The sequence below is a fragment of the Sitophilus oryzae genome, unplaced genomic scaffold, assembly GCF_002938485.1.
Source record: "Sitophilus oryzae breed Bouriz unplaced genomic scaffold, Soryzae_2.0 scaffold_1498_pilon_pilon, whole genome shotgun sequence".
NCBI classification, from domain to species: Eukaryota; Metazoa; Arthropoda; class Insecta; order Coleoptera; family Curculionidae; genus Sitophilus; species Sitophilus oryzae.
The window spans coordinates 2,171,869-2,186,693 of NW_022146167.1; the positions used below are offsets into that span (position 1 = coordinate 2,171,869).

Genomic DNA, 14,825 nt, shown 5'->3' on the forward strand with positions numbered 1-14,825 from the left:
TACTAAACTATATATTTTTGAAATTAGCTAAAATATGTCTACCGGACCATGCTAAAATATGTGGGGATTTCCATTTAAAAAAAATCAAGATGGCGTCGTATCTGTCAAAATTGATGATTTAAAAAATTTTAATGTAGAAAATCGGCATCCTCGCGAAAAATTACATTAAAATATCTTTTTACCATCTTAAAATAGAGAAGAGGAAAATTTTAAATTGGGTGAGACACTTAAAATGATTCTGGAATAATTCATTTTTAAATCCACTGTATATCGAAAACGGTAAGTGCAAAGTATACTAAACTATATATTTTTCAAATTAGCTAAAATATGTCTACCGGACCATGCTAAAATATGTGGGGGTTTCCATTTAAAAAAAATCAAAATGGCGTCGTATCTGTCAAAATTGACGTTTTAAAAAATTTTGGTGTAGAGAATCGGCATCCTCGCAAAAAATTACATTAGGAAATCTTTCTACTATCTTTAAATACCAAACAGGAAAATTATAAATCGAGTGAGACACTTAAAATGATGTCCCTGTACATAAAATACAGGTATATAGATAACACAAATAATAAAAAAGATGATAGTGAGAACAAAAGTAAAGATACATTATTGTATATTAATATAAAAAATACATTCTAACACAGATACCTATTTATATAAAAAATATTCTGTTACCTAGCAACAGTAGTCACAAAGGTAGATTTTTCCTTTCTCCTTTCCAGTACAAGCAACATGGGCCCACTTTGAGCAGGAATTACAGCGATACCAGACCTCGTTGTCCCTTCCAAACTCTCCGCAAATTAAACAGATGTCATCTTATTGGGTTGGGAAAGGACCAACTTCGTCTAAGTCATCATCAACACATAGCTCGCTTTCAGAATAACTCTCAGGTTCAGAATCATCGTCATCAAACTTAATATTGCGAATGTGCTTTGGCTTCTTGTTGATTTTTTTACTTTCTAAAGTTGTTGAGAGTTTTCTTTTTTCAATACAATATTTGCTTCTCTTTTTTGCCTTTTGTCTCTTCTCTTTTCCTTCATATTTACATTACTTCCTCCTTTTTTCGATTTTCTCTTTTCTCTTCTTCTTTTTTCTTCCATAGTTTCCAATTCTATCCAATTCTAGGTGCCCGGTGGCGTAGAGGTACAGGCTCTCGTCTACCAATCTTAAGGTAGTGAGTTCGAATCCCACACCCAGCATTTCATCAGCCGACTATTTTTATTAAAATAAAAATAGTTTGGGTACCTAGGTCGACTCAGCCTTAAATGAGTACTTGGGATTCACAATCCTGAGGTAATAATAGGCGGTTGAAGCGTAGTGCTAGCCACATTACCTTCCTTGTATACCGAACGGCTCTAGCATGGCAAGCTGTACCTTGCTACTCCCAAGGCGTCAAACGCTATATACCGGAGCTATTATTATTAGTTTCCAATTCTGATTTAAGTGCATCCGCTGACCATTTGCCTTTCTCTGATGCCCTTTGGTATGTTCTGGGCATCATAAACTAAAAGAAACAAGCTATAAAAAAATAAACAAGAAGAGTGTACATTTGGGGTAATACCGCGCAGCGCGTTATTGTTTGTTTTGTTTTTGCGCGGTATTTCCCCGGGAGCAGTTTTTTTACCTAAAAATGTATTTTAGAAAAAGTACTTACATTTTATTGGTGATCGCTTGCGATAACAATTATAGGTGCACTGGTAAGTGGAAATAAAATCAAGCTGCTGTTAATAATCACAGGAACTACTAATTATCAACCGATTAAATTGCCGAAAAGATAGATGAAAAACCCATCTAGCACTAAAATGTTCGTTATTGGTTAACGACTGCCGGCAATTATTCTAAACTTTTGGAGCTAACTTCGTATGGCTTATGCAACACTTCCAGCCTCACACCTGTGTATTACTAGTTGTAGTTTTTTCTACAGCGGCGGGCGCGGTATACCCCGTGCGCGGGATTCCCCCGGTTTCCCCTAAATTTTTTAAAAGTCGATAATTAAATATATACAGAGGGTCTTGAGACTGAATGTCTTGAATCTAAAGAAATGCAGTTCATCCCAAATAAACTTTTAGTCACGTGATTAAGCTTGACCGGCACAACGTTGTCCACTTTTATATATTTTCTTTTAATCAAAATATTTTAGAAAACAAAAATTAATTGATTATAAATATATAAACAGTTATTAGTTACATCAACAAAACTCACCTTCTTAACAGCACTTAAGGGAAATAAAGGGTCATTACACTACCGCTTTTCCGTTCAAATTATTCTAATAAAATTGCGATGAGTTTTTTACGGCTATTAAGCAATCTTGTACCCTTCGCACTAAAATAGGTTCTAAAAAGAACAATGTTCGATTGCAAGGTCTGCTAGTAAACATTTTTAAGCTTAAAGTATCATAACACTATCTATTTAAACCAAAAACTCGTAATACAAAACTAAAGTGTCAAAACGAATGACAATGTCAGGAAATTAATAAATAAATGCGGCAATTTGACATTTTTTACAGCAGAGCTACCACCTGAATCCCTAGCGCGAAATGTAAATTCCAGTTAGTCAACTCGGCGCTGAATATGTTTATGGTTGGCAACAATGAATTTAAAAATCGTGCCCTAGAATACGTAACTAAAAGTTTAATTGATATCAAATATATATTTATTTTTAAACAGGCGATTGGATTTCCTCAAAGTATTGAACCACAAATTAACATTTACAGCAAAGTTCAAATTCTGAAAGTTAAAGTTTTTGATTTTTCTTTGGAATACCTTGTGTAATTTTGAAAACAATAAAAAAAAGATTTTGGATTTTGGCAATTTTTTAGTATTATTATAATATGAGTATAAACTCTTTGTGTCTACAAACATATATCATTTGAAAATTAAACAATTTTCAAGGTATCCGAAAATCTACTTCAAATATATTTGGATGAGTATACCCAAGAGACTCCGTGGGACGCGCTGAAGTACCTCATTGCTGGCGTCAGCTACGGAGGTCACGTGACAGATGACTGGGACAGGAGATTGCTGATGACGTATATTAATTCGTATTTCTGCGATGATGCCTTAACTGTAGCCTATTTTAGGTAAGCAGCGGATTATTTCTTGTCTGTTTAAACACGTATATACCGGGTGCGTCTCAAAAGTAACTCACCCCTATAACTTTTTTTAGATAAAAAAATGAGGTTTGATATATTACTATATGACATAAATTCGGATTGATTGACGTATTCAATTATTTTCGGTCACTTCCTGTTTCCCCGGAAATGACAACAAATTTTGAATTTTAAATGACTCTTTTTGTATTTTTTTACTTTATTTGATAGAAAATGACATTCTGAATAGAACGACATAGATTATGTCATCTTTTAACATTTTCAATTTAAAAAAAAATCCAAAATACCATTTTAAATTTTAATTTAGTGACAGAGTGTAATGGCTATAAAGTTAACGACAATTTGACTCGAAATACCAAGTTTGTTGTACCAAATTATTCGTAAAAAATGCAAAACCAAACCAAACCCTTGTTCCATTTGAAAAAATTGATATATGATTAAAAATACGATTTGGGCATCTTTTAACCGGTCAGAACAAGACACGAAAAACATTAGACGATCAAATCTATTTTTCTAAGGCTCTTTGATTAAAATTAGTGTTTTTAACACAACCATGGCACTCTAGGTTCAAATTTAAAATACGATTTTTTTAGCGAGAAAAGTTGACTTATTCAGATAGTCATTTTAGGGTGCCATTTAAAAATCAAAAGTTGTAGTCATTTCCGGTGAAACAGGAAGTGACCAAAAACAATTGAATACTTCAATCAATCCTAATTTATGTCATATACTAACATACCAAATCTCGTTTTTTTATCTGAAAAAATAAAAAAAGTTATTGGGGTAGACCACCAATGAGACGCACCCGTATGTCTGTTTTGGTATCATAAACACCTTAAAGAACCATCTCAATTCTAGGTTGTCGACTTTGAGCACCTACTACATACCCAGAGATGGTTCTTTGCAATCTTATCAAGACTACATAACCCTTCTTCCAACTGTGGATAGGCCTGAAGCATTTGGACAGCATCCTAATGCTGATATAACCTCTCTGATATCGGAGACCAGAAGCATGTTTGAAACACTAATGTCTCTGCAGATTCAAGTAAGGGACTTACCTAACTGTACCTTTCTGATGTTCATAAAGTCTAACAAGGATTTATATGTAATATTACGGATATTTCTTATCATTAGTCATCCGGCAGTGCTACGGCCGAATCTAAAGAATCTAGAGTATCCAAGTTGGCCACTGACGTTATGTCAAAGGTACCACCGCTTATGGATTACGAAAATACGGATAAGCTAACTGGAAACCACAAAATGCCTCTGGATGTGGTACTACTTCAGGAAATTAACAGGTATTTGCAGTTTATTTAAAAATTAATTTCTATTGCTTATAGAGACAATTTTGCTCGCAATTTTGTCTGTCATTTTTTAGATGTCGTTCGACCAGATCTTGTCTGACTCGTTGATCAGACTATACCAGTGCGTTCATCACTGGTTGACTCAAAATCTGATTACTATAAATAATATATATATCAGAAATTACACTAGATTTTTACTGTCTCTCAAAGTTCGCTTGCTTATAAACTTTTTTGATTGTACACAGTACTATTAAAGTAGGTCTATAGTTCATATCAACTAAACTTTTAGTAACGTGATTAAGCTTGCCCGTATCTTTAACGATCCGTTTGCACTATTGTAATTTTTTCAAAAAAAGAACCCGAGACTGCAGTATCAAAATTTGAATATTTCTCACAGTTTCCTAGATACCCTATAGAAACAACCAAAATGGTACACACTAAAAAAGGTTCTAACAAGAACAATACGTTCGACTGCAAGGTCTGGTAGTAAACATTTTTTAAGCTTAAATTATCACAACACAATTATTGCACTATTGTAATTTTTTCAAAAAAAGAACCCGAGACTGCAGTATCAAAATTTGAATATTTCTCACAGTTTCCTAGATACCCTATAGAAACAACCAAAATGGTATACACTAAAAAAGGTTCTAACAAGAACAATACGTTCGACTGCAAGGTCTGCTAGTAAACATTTTTTAAGCTTAAATTATCACAACACAATTCATTTAAACCAAAAACTCGTAATACAAAACTAAAATGTCAAAACGAATGACAGTGTCAAGAAATAAATAAATAAATGTGGTAACTTGACATTTTTTACAGGCGAGCTACCACCTGAATCCCCAGGGGGAAATTTAGTTAGTCAGCCTGGCGCCGAATATGTTCATGGTTGGCAACAATGAATTTAAAAATTGCGCCCTCGATTACGTAACTAAAAGTTTAATTGGTATCGAATATATATTAGGTAATTTCTTTTATTATATGTATTATTATTATAAAATATGTCTATAATGTTATATATTCCATACAGTCGAAAAAAAGACGGCATCATGATTGGTCTAAAAATGAATATCGATTACATTTTATGCTTATGTAAAATTACATAGTGAATATATCTGTCATTTTCTAAGTTGTCTACAACTCTAACACCGTTTTTTTCATCATTTAAAAAAAATCAATAAAAATTATCACCCAATATATTTCTCCAAAAAAAATCCTATATGGGTATTTCGCCACTGCACTGCAAGAAAATCTACAAAATAAAATAATTATTTTTTGTAAACACTTCTACGTTAAACACAAACGAAAACTACTTGTCAGAAGTTATGTTTACAGTTATACAAATTTACCTAACAAAGAAAAAAATGCTTAACGTTTCGGAAAGTTTATCTCTTTCCGTCGTCGGAAGCAAAAAAAATGCAAAGAATAAAGAAAAAACTATTTAAAATATTTAAATTCAACTATTCTAGAACACTTTACTTTTTTTTAAAACAGATACGTCTACAAGAAACCGTTGACGTTCTGTTAAAATGACATCATATCAAGTTTGTAAAATACCTTTTTTCTGGGGCTTACTCAACCGGGTCTCACAATGCAAATTCACCTAAAATATCTATTTAGTTGGTCATTGGCAAGCAGTCTCTCACTGTACATGAAAATAACAAAACAAACATTTACTGATCTGGATAAAAATAATAATTAAATAGTAAAACTCACCCGGGGGTACTCCGCCCTCTAGCCACTGATATTCTATTCAATATATTCCTTTCCATGTCTTCCATCTAATTCAAATATTATTCGGATCTATTGGTTAATCTTCAACAACTAGCTGGTGCCACCTGAAATAAGTATAGGGGCTTTCCCCGGACGCAAATCTGCAGCTAAACAGATTCGCATCCTTAATAGTCAAAAAGACTCGCATCCTAATAGTCAAAAGACTCGCATCCTAATAGTCAATAAGACTCGCATCCTAATAATCAATAAGACTCGCATCCTAATAGTCAATAAGACTCGTAACCTTAGTCAAGACTCGCATCCTTAATAGTCAAAAATACTCGTAACCTTAGTCAAAGACTCGTATCCTTAATAGTCAAAAAGACTCGTAACCTTAGTCAAAAGACTCGCAACCTCCAAATGTCAGATCTGTGACAAAACACAATACAACACTACTTTACAGTTGGCCGGCCCGTCTACTACTGACTGACCTGCTGCGCGCCGGCAAGCTAAGCCTCCTCTTACATCACATTTTTACCTGATCACAAATATTTACTTTGCTTACCAATGAATCATACTATTGTCTCTAATCGGCTTTTAAAATAGAGTGTTTTAGCATTACTAAATAAATAAATAGAGAGTTTCCGAAGGAATGTATATTCTTTATTAGAATAGTAAATAATAAAAACATTATTATAACGAACTTATTTTCCCAGTTTTACAAGTTAGTTTAATGAACAGTGCTTTCCATAAAATCAATAAAATGAAAAATATACGAAATAAAATAAATGTACCGATTTCTTTCGAAAATCGACATCTTTGAAAATATGAACCCTTCCTGGACACAGACGGTACGTTGTGAGACAGGAAATTGTAGAGAGAAACAAGCCCTATAACATAGGATACAACATTTTAATGAACAGTGCTTTCCATAAAATCAATAAAATGAAAAATATGCGAAATAAAATAAATGTACTGATTTCTTTCGAAAATCGACATCTATGAAACTATGAACCCTTCTTGGACACAAACGGTACATTGTGATACAGGAAATTGTAGAGAGAAACAAGCTCTATAACATAGGATACAACATTTTAATGAACAGTGCTTTCCATAAAATCAATAAAATGAAAAATATACGAAATAAAATAAATGTACTGATTTCTTTCGAAAATCGACAACTATGAAAATATGAACCCTTCCTGGACACAAACGGTACATTGTGAGACAGGAAATTGTAGAGAGAAACAAGCCCTATAACATAGGAGACAACATTTTAATGAACAGTGCTTTCCATAAAATCAATAAAATGAAAAATATACGAAATAAAATAAATGCACTGATTTCTTTCGAAAATCGACAACTATGAAAATATGAACCCTTCCTGGACACAAACGGTACATTGTGAGACAGGAATTGTAGAGAGAAACAAGCCCTATAACATAGGATACAACATTTTAATGAACAGTGCTTTCCATAAAATCAATAAAATGAAAAATATACGAAAATAAATGTACCGATTTCTTTCGAAAATCGACAACTATGAAAATATGAACCCTTCCTGGACACAAACGGTACATTGTGAGACAGGAAATTGTAGAGAGAAACAAGCCCTATAACATAGGATACAACATTTTAATGAACAGTGCTTTCCATAAAATCAATAAAATGAAAAATATACGAAATAATATACATGTTCCGATTTCTTTATAACTATGAACCCTTCCTGGACACAAACGGTACATTGTGAGACAGGAAATTGTAGAGAGAAACAAGCCCTATAACATAGGATACAACATTTTAATGAACAGTGCTTTCCATAAAATCAATAAAATGAAAAATATACGAAATAATATACATGTTCCGATTTCTTTATAACTATGAACCCTTCCTGGACACAAACGGTACATTGTGAGACAGGAAATTGTAGAGAGAAACAAGCCCTATAACATAGGATACAACATTTTAATAAACAGTGTGCTTTCTTTGCAAGTTAAATTTCAAAAATAACAATTACTACCTGATAACAATTACTTAATAAGGTAAAACCAAAAAGCTCCAAACTTTCTGTATGATTATTTTTAGATTTTACGTATGTTAAACATAACATTTATGTTATGTTCTTTAAAATCAAAGCAGCAATTGCCATACATTAATAACACCTACAGACGCATGAGCAATACATTTATTTTTATTAGATTGTATAAAAAAGCCTCTTTTATTTTTCTTTTAGAGGCTATCGTTTCTTTCATTATAATTTTGGCGTAATTAAAATTAACGCAGAAGTGTTTACAAAAAATAACTATTTTATTTTGTAGATTTTCTTGCAGTGCACTGGCGAAATACCCATATAGGATTTTTTTGGAGAGATGAATCCGCTACATAGGTATAGACATTTTTTACCCAATATATTATTATATATTTTTCTCTTTCAGAGTAATTATCTATTTTTTTTAATAATGTTGTTTGAATTAGGTACAACGCTTTATTATCACTGATAAATACGTCATTGGAGGACCTTCAAAAGGGCATAAAGGGCTTGGTAGTGATGTCGTCAGAGCTGGAAGAAATTTTTACTTGCATTTTTGAAGGAAGAGTTCCCTCAACGTGGCTCAAAGGTACAAACCTAAACATACAGGGTGTTCCATATAAGAATGCACACTACAACAGGGAGGTTGAAAATCTAATAACATCAACTTGTAGAGCAAGAAAAACAGCAATGAGAATGTAACGTTTTAATTTCATATCTTTTTGAATCATCTTTGTGTCACTTTTACTTTACGAGATCCCTCTAGTGTGCATTTTTATATGGGACACAGTGTATATTATGACAATTTTTCTAGCTTATCCGTCACTGAAACTCTTGGGTTCTTGGACAAGAGATCTGGTTGCTAGAGTGGAACATTTCACCACATGGTCTGTAACTACCCACCCTCCAATGTTATTTTGGTTGGCTGCCTATACCTTTCCCACTGGTTTTCTAACGGCTGTTCTACAGGTTTAAATTTTAAATATTTCTACACGTAACTATGGCAAGGTAATGACAGATGTCTCAAAAGCAGTCTAATTCTTGCGAACATGTTTATTGTTATTTTTAATCTTTGAATAAGAAGACTAAGGAAGGAGCATATCAAAAATCTTAGGTACACCGCGATGGGCCTCAAATATGGCCGACTTAAATTCCGGTTTATCAGTGTCGTTCTAATTTTATTTAAAAAATGTAAAACTATGATGTAGGGTAGACGTGGGGTAGACTCAATAATTTGTTGTTTTATTTTACGTTGTGAATAAATGTTGGTAGTTATTAAAATTGTTATAAAAATATATAATTCTAATAGAAATAGATAAGTTATAATAAGTATTTATTAACACAAACATCCGATACGCTACTGAATCAGGTAAGTCAAATTGCCGTATCTAAATTCTTTGACATCTAATCTTTGACAAGTAATAAATAAAAGCTAAAATGCAAGAAAAATATATAATTTAGTTAATTTAAGTGAATTTCATAAATGATCGGTTTACTACTACCACAGAATATCTAGCTACGCATAGCTAGATATTCTGTGCTACGTGCTACTACTATGTATATTATATAGTCACTTACTAGCGAAAAGTTGTTCCATTATTTCACTCAATTTACTATCTGAGAGAGATCTACCGCACGCTACACAACCAACTATTTTAGAGTATTTTTCGATAAATCGCGATAGTGTCACTGTTAATTTAAGTTCTGCCACAATTTCCATCCAGATTTACTACCTTTATACAACTATCAGTAGTAGAATAAATAATAAATAACATAAAATAAGCTCCGTAAAGACTGACAAATCCACAAAATTTCAAATCAAATTCAAATGTGTCAAATGAATCGTTAAACAGAACTGTCAAGGATCCCCACCCTAGAGTGCTTTTTCCGCCCACCATGCATGAATACATGAATAGCATTATGCTCTTTTCTTAGTCTTCTTATTCAAAGTTTTTAACGAAATTAAAAAGGGACCGTACATATTTTTTCGTTAAGAGTCCATTTCACTAGTCCTAAAAAGTACAAAATAAGCGTTCTAGCCGGAGAGCTGGCGACATATTTAGAGAACATATTTTAGGCAAGTTAGAATAACAAAAAAAATAAAGTTTAATAACTTGTGAACTCAGAATCCTAAGTCTGGCTGGGGGGTTGGGGGTATTTCGCTACTGCGCAACCCATAACATTTGCAAAAAATAAATCCAAAAAACATTCTTTAGGCAACTTGAAATTTGTTTATTCTTAAATTTTAGCATCCTAGAAATAAGTATGCCAGACTGTTTTTTCGGGTTTAAAGTGTAACCCGACCATTCCAAATATGTTTAATTATTATACCTGGAAAACATACTTTAGGCATTCTAAAATTTTTACAGCGTGTTTATTAGATGATATTAAAAAATATGTGTTAATTGCCAGACGAATTCAATGGGATTTAATACTTGCCAGACGCGAATAAAGATTCTAAATGAGCGCGACAAAAAAGTTATAAGCGCGAGAAAGATAGTTTATTGAGACCGATGCGGCTGACGTAACAGTATTTTGGAGTACTTCAAATTTTCATAAAACAATTTTTTTTCGGTTTCATTTCAATTATTTGCAGGCTTTTAATTCAGAGATTATTTTGTTGGAATTAAGTTACCATGTACAAATATGTATTTATAAATTAAATATTGATGTGCATAGTGTAAATAGTATAGAATAATTACTGCAAATAAATATTTTAGTAACTACTAATTTCGCTACTATAACTACTAAATACTAAATCACAATGGATAAAAAACATTTAAGTTGTGTAGTTTGTAAAAAAGTTACTAGTGACAAAGTTATTGTTTTTGATGAAGGCAGCCTACAAAAATGCAAAGTATTTTTAAAAGTGCGCCAACAACATGGTTTAAAATTTAAAGAAGTGGTTGTCCCAAAAAACGTATTTTCGATAAAAGGGTACCTACCATGTACAGTGGTAAAAAAATAAGTATTATGGAATTTTATTAAAGTACCATTGTTAATCTTTCTAAATAGATTCAAAAGTAAGTAAAAGTGCTTTACTTTTAAGCTTAGGCGTTAAAATGACTTTTTTATATTGTCAATCAGGTCGCAAAAATTATTAATAATATAATAGGTCACAAAAGTATAATAATAATTATACTTTTGTGACGTTTGAAAAAAATATATTTTATATTATACTAATTTTTAAATAATTATTCGTCTTTTTATTCTTTCAGATACAAAATACTTAAATTAAAAAGTCTTCTTATTGAAAGGATTTCAATCATACATTTTTATTAAAAAATGTTTCTTTTTATTTATTCAATATTAGTTTTTTTTTTAATTTTTACGACACCAAAATGCTGTTACGCCAGCCGCATCGGCTGCCGACGGGTCTCAATAAACTATCTTTCTCGCACTTATAGATACTCATAAGACTTTCTTATCGCGCTCATTTAGAATCTTTATTCGCGTCAGGCAAGTATTAAAACCCGTTATTCGTCTGGAAATTAACATATATTTTTTAATATCATCTAATAAACACGCTGCAAAAATTTTAGAATGCTTAAAGTATGTTTTCCAGGTATAATAATTAAACATATTTGGAATGGTCGGGTTACACTTTAAACCCGAAAAAAAAGTCTGGCATACTTATTTCTAGGATGCTAAAATTTAAGAATAAACAAATTTCAAGTTGCCTAAAGAATATTTTTTGGATTTATTTTTTTGCAAATGTTATGGGTTGCGCAGTAGCGAAATACCCCCAACCCCCCAGCCAGACTTAGGATTCTGGGTTCACCAGTTAATAAACTATACATTTTTAGTTATTCTAGCTTGCCTAAAATATGTTCTCTAAATATGTCGTCAGCTCTTAGGCTATTCGGCATTTAACGTTTTATTTAAAACTGGCTAGGTATTTTTCCACAAATGAAGAAGGAAATTAAAGATAAAAGATTATACTATATCCGTATTGTAGCACATTTTTAGACAACTTCTTTATTTTTAAGATTTTGATGGCCAAACATCAACAAAATATTCCTTATGTTTGGATTAAATTTTCTTGAAAATAAAGACATAATTTAAAATTCCGTTACAATACGGAAATAGATTGAAGTTTTGTGATTACAGTGTTATATAATTTATATGGTTCAGAGAAACGGTAAGGACTTTGAAAAAAATGTTTCAATAAAAGCCTTCCCCTAGCTTCTAGCCACCCTATCTCGGTTGATTTGAGCAAAAAAAGTATAGAAACAATTTTTATGTAAAATTAGACGCTCTACAACTTTTATTTGAACTTTTTTTCTAGTTCTTACCGGCGTTTTTCCGAAATTTTGAAAAAATAATTTTATTTATTAAATTAAAAAAATCTTTTACAATTCGTTTTTAGATCTTTCCAAGTAACTTATAGCAAAAATTCAAGTTCGTAAATTCATAGTTCAAATTTAACGAGTTTAAAAAAAAACTTTAGTTGATTTTTTTCCTTTAGACCACTGCAAGACAAAATGAAGTGCCCATAGACTCCTTGAGTTGGGATTTTTCTGTGTTATCCGTGGAGGAATGGACAATTCAACAGCCCCCTGAAACAGGGGTTTACGTCAGAGGTACTTACTTGGAAGGTGCAGGTTGGGACAAGAAGAATTCCATTTTGGTGGAACCTCAGCCCATGCAGCTGGTGTGTCCCATGCCGTTGATTCATTTCAAACCAATGGAACAACTAAAGAAGAAAACTAAAGGTATTATTTATAGCAAAGTAACGCGCAATGAAAAAAAAATACCGATCATTTTTTGTTTTTAAATTTTCAGTCACCATTTTGTCAAGAATTCTGCATTTTTTTCATTTATTTTTATAATATCTAATAGATAGTTAATATTATATTTCAAATCTTACAAAAATAATTTATTTAAAAAATATACGCAATATGAATACGTTTTTTAAATAAAAATCTATAATAAACTAATTTTATTTTAATTTCATTCAGGTTTATATTTATGTCCCTGTTACTATTTTCCTGTAAGAACTGGCGTTGCAGGAAGACCAGCTTATGTTGTGGCTGTCGATTTGAAATGTGGAGAAATAGAAGGATCAGATTATTGGATTAAAAGAGGCACAGCTTTATTACTCAGCTTAGCTACTTAGTTTTGTTTTTCTTTAAATGTTTATTACTCGTTAATGTTGTAAAGTTTAAGACTGGTTATATTTCATTAAAGTATTTTTTTATTCAGAAGGTTGTTTTATTTACTGCGTACAATAAGATAAAAAAATAAATGCCTTTAACCAGAGCCTTTAACAGATTTTAAATTTCAAAAAATTAAGAATTTTCTATTACAGTTCCATCTATGGGAAAATTGGGAGGCTCGCATAGATGTTTTCTTTCAAATTCTACTATTTTTAACTTTGTCTGTTAGATGGCGCCACCATATTTTTTGAACAATAATTTTTACCTAATAAATTTTGTTAATATTTATGTGGCGCAAATATTATTAATTATTATAGAATATTTTCATAATAAGATACGATTATATAACGTTTATAATAGCTATAAATTAAAAATAATATAAAAATTACTTAGGGATATTTCGTTTTTGATTTCTTAAGGTTGGCACTTAATCAACTTATCGCGTTTGCCGTCAGGTGGCCGGATCAGTCATCGTGACGTCACAAACAGCGAAAAGTCAGAAGGAAATATGTCGGCGTGCTAGAGAAACCACAAATAGTTATCGTGAAAATATTAGGTTTCTCGCCATTCCAAATTACGCAACAATTTTGTAAAATAGACTTATTGAAATTGTTATTATGGCTTCAATTATGTTGGGTAAACCGGAATACATAGTGGGTGGCAAGTATAGACTAGTTCGTAAAATCGGTAGTGGTTCATTTGGTGATATATATCTCGGAATTAACATTACAAACGGAGAGGTAAGTTTGTTAATTATATGCCTGAGTTAGTACTTTAACTAGATTCGATGTTAAATATGGAAAGAAAGAGATTTTTCCTTTGTGTAGGGCCCTTTCGAATTTGACATAACAGTTTGAAATGGCAGCCATGTCGCTAGGCCTAGTTCATTTATTTATAAAAAAAGGAAAATGGTTTACAGAAATAAACTTAATTTGTTAAACACAGCACTCCGAACAATTATAATGTAATCAAACTGTTAATTTTCTTCAAAATTTTGATATATTTTGTTTTTTAAAAGTGGGTTAAGTAAATCCTGAATCCTGAAAAACTGTTTGAACATAATTATATTTCGTTGCTTCAGATTTGTGAAAAATACAGTTATTTTTCGATAGTAATTTGAGTACTGCGTACACCACTCTAATATCTACTTAATTACGTTTTGTTTACTAATGATTCTACGTTTTATTTTGCCAATAAACCATCTAAAGCGACACAAAAACCTGAAAAACAAAGGAAATCATTTGGTTTTAATAGGGCTATTTTTATATGCTATACAAAGTTCATAAATCATTTATAGTGACAATCGATAAATATTTAACAATTTTATGATTAAAAACTCATTGAAAAATTCTAAAAAAAAATTAGGCAATAATAGATCCAAGGTGTTTATGACTTTTCAAAAAAAAATGAAACTCCAAGGCCTCCCATGAATTTTTTTTTTCTAAGCACACCCACAATAGATTGTTAATAATATTATGTATTTGACATTTAGTTCGATTTCTTAAATTTGT

The 14,825-nt window shown here is 31.6% G+C and overlaps 2 protein-coding genes across 4 annotated transcripts in view; both read left to right on the forward strand.

Annotated features, from left to right (window-relative positions):
* The window catches only part of LOC115877727 (dynein heavy chain 2, axonemal), a 129,843-nt gene extending 116,497 nt beyond the window's left edge, over nt 1-13,346 (forward strand). The window contains exons 60-66 of the mRNA XM_030894014.1: nt 2,895-3,082; nt 3,968-4,154; nt 4,244-4,407; nt 8,602-8,744; nt 8,970-9,124; nt 12,624-12,870; nt 13,117-13,346. Coding sequence (XP_030749874.1) covers nt 2,895-3,082; nt 3,968-4,154; nt 4,244-4,407; nt 8,602-8,744; nt 8,970-9,124; nt 12,624-12,870; nt 13,117-13,274 — 1,242 coding nt within the window. The 3' untranslated portion in view covers nt 13,275-13,346. The remainder of the gene's footprint in view (nt 1-2,894; nt 3,083-3,967; nt 4,155-4,243; nt 4,408-8,601; nt 8,745-8,969; nt 9,125-12,623; nt 12,871-13,116) is intronic.
* A 446-nt stretch (nt 13,347-13,792) lies between these two features.
* Nucleotides 13,793-14,825, forward strand: part of LOC115877731 (casein kinase I) — a 41,870-nt gene continuing 40,837 nt past the window's right edge. For all 3 annotated transcript variants that reach the window (XM_030894019.1, XM_030894020.1, XM_030894021.1), the window contains exon 1: nt 13,793-14,054. In XM_030894019.1, the coding sequence (XP_030749879.1) occupies nt 13,932-14,054 (123 nt within the window). In that variant the 5' untranslated portion in view covers nt 13,793-13,931. The remainder of the gene's footprint in view (nt 14,055-14,825) is intronic.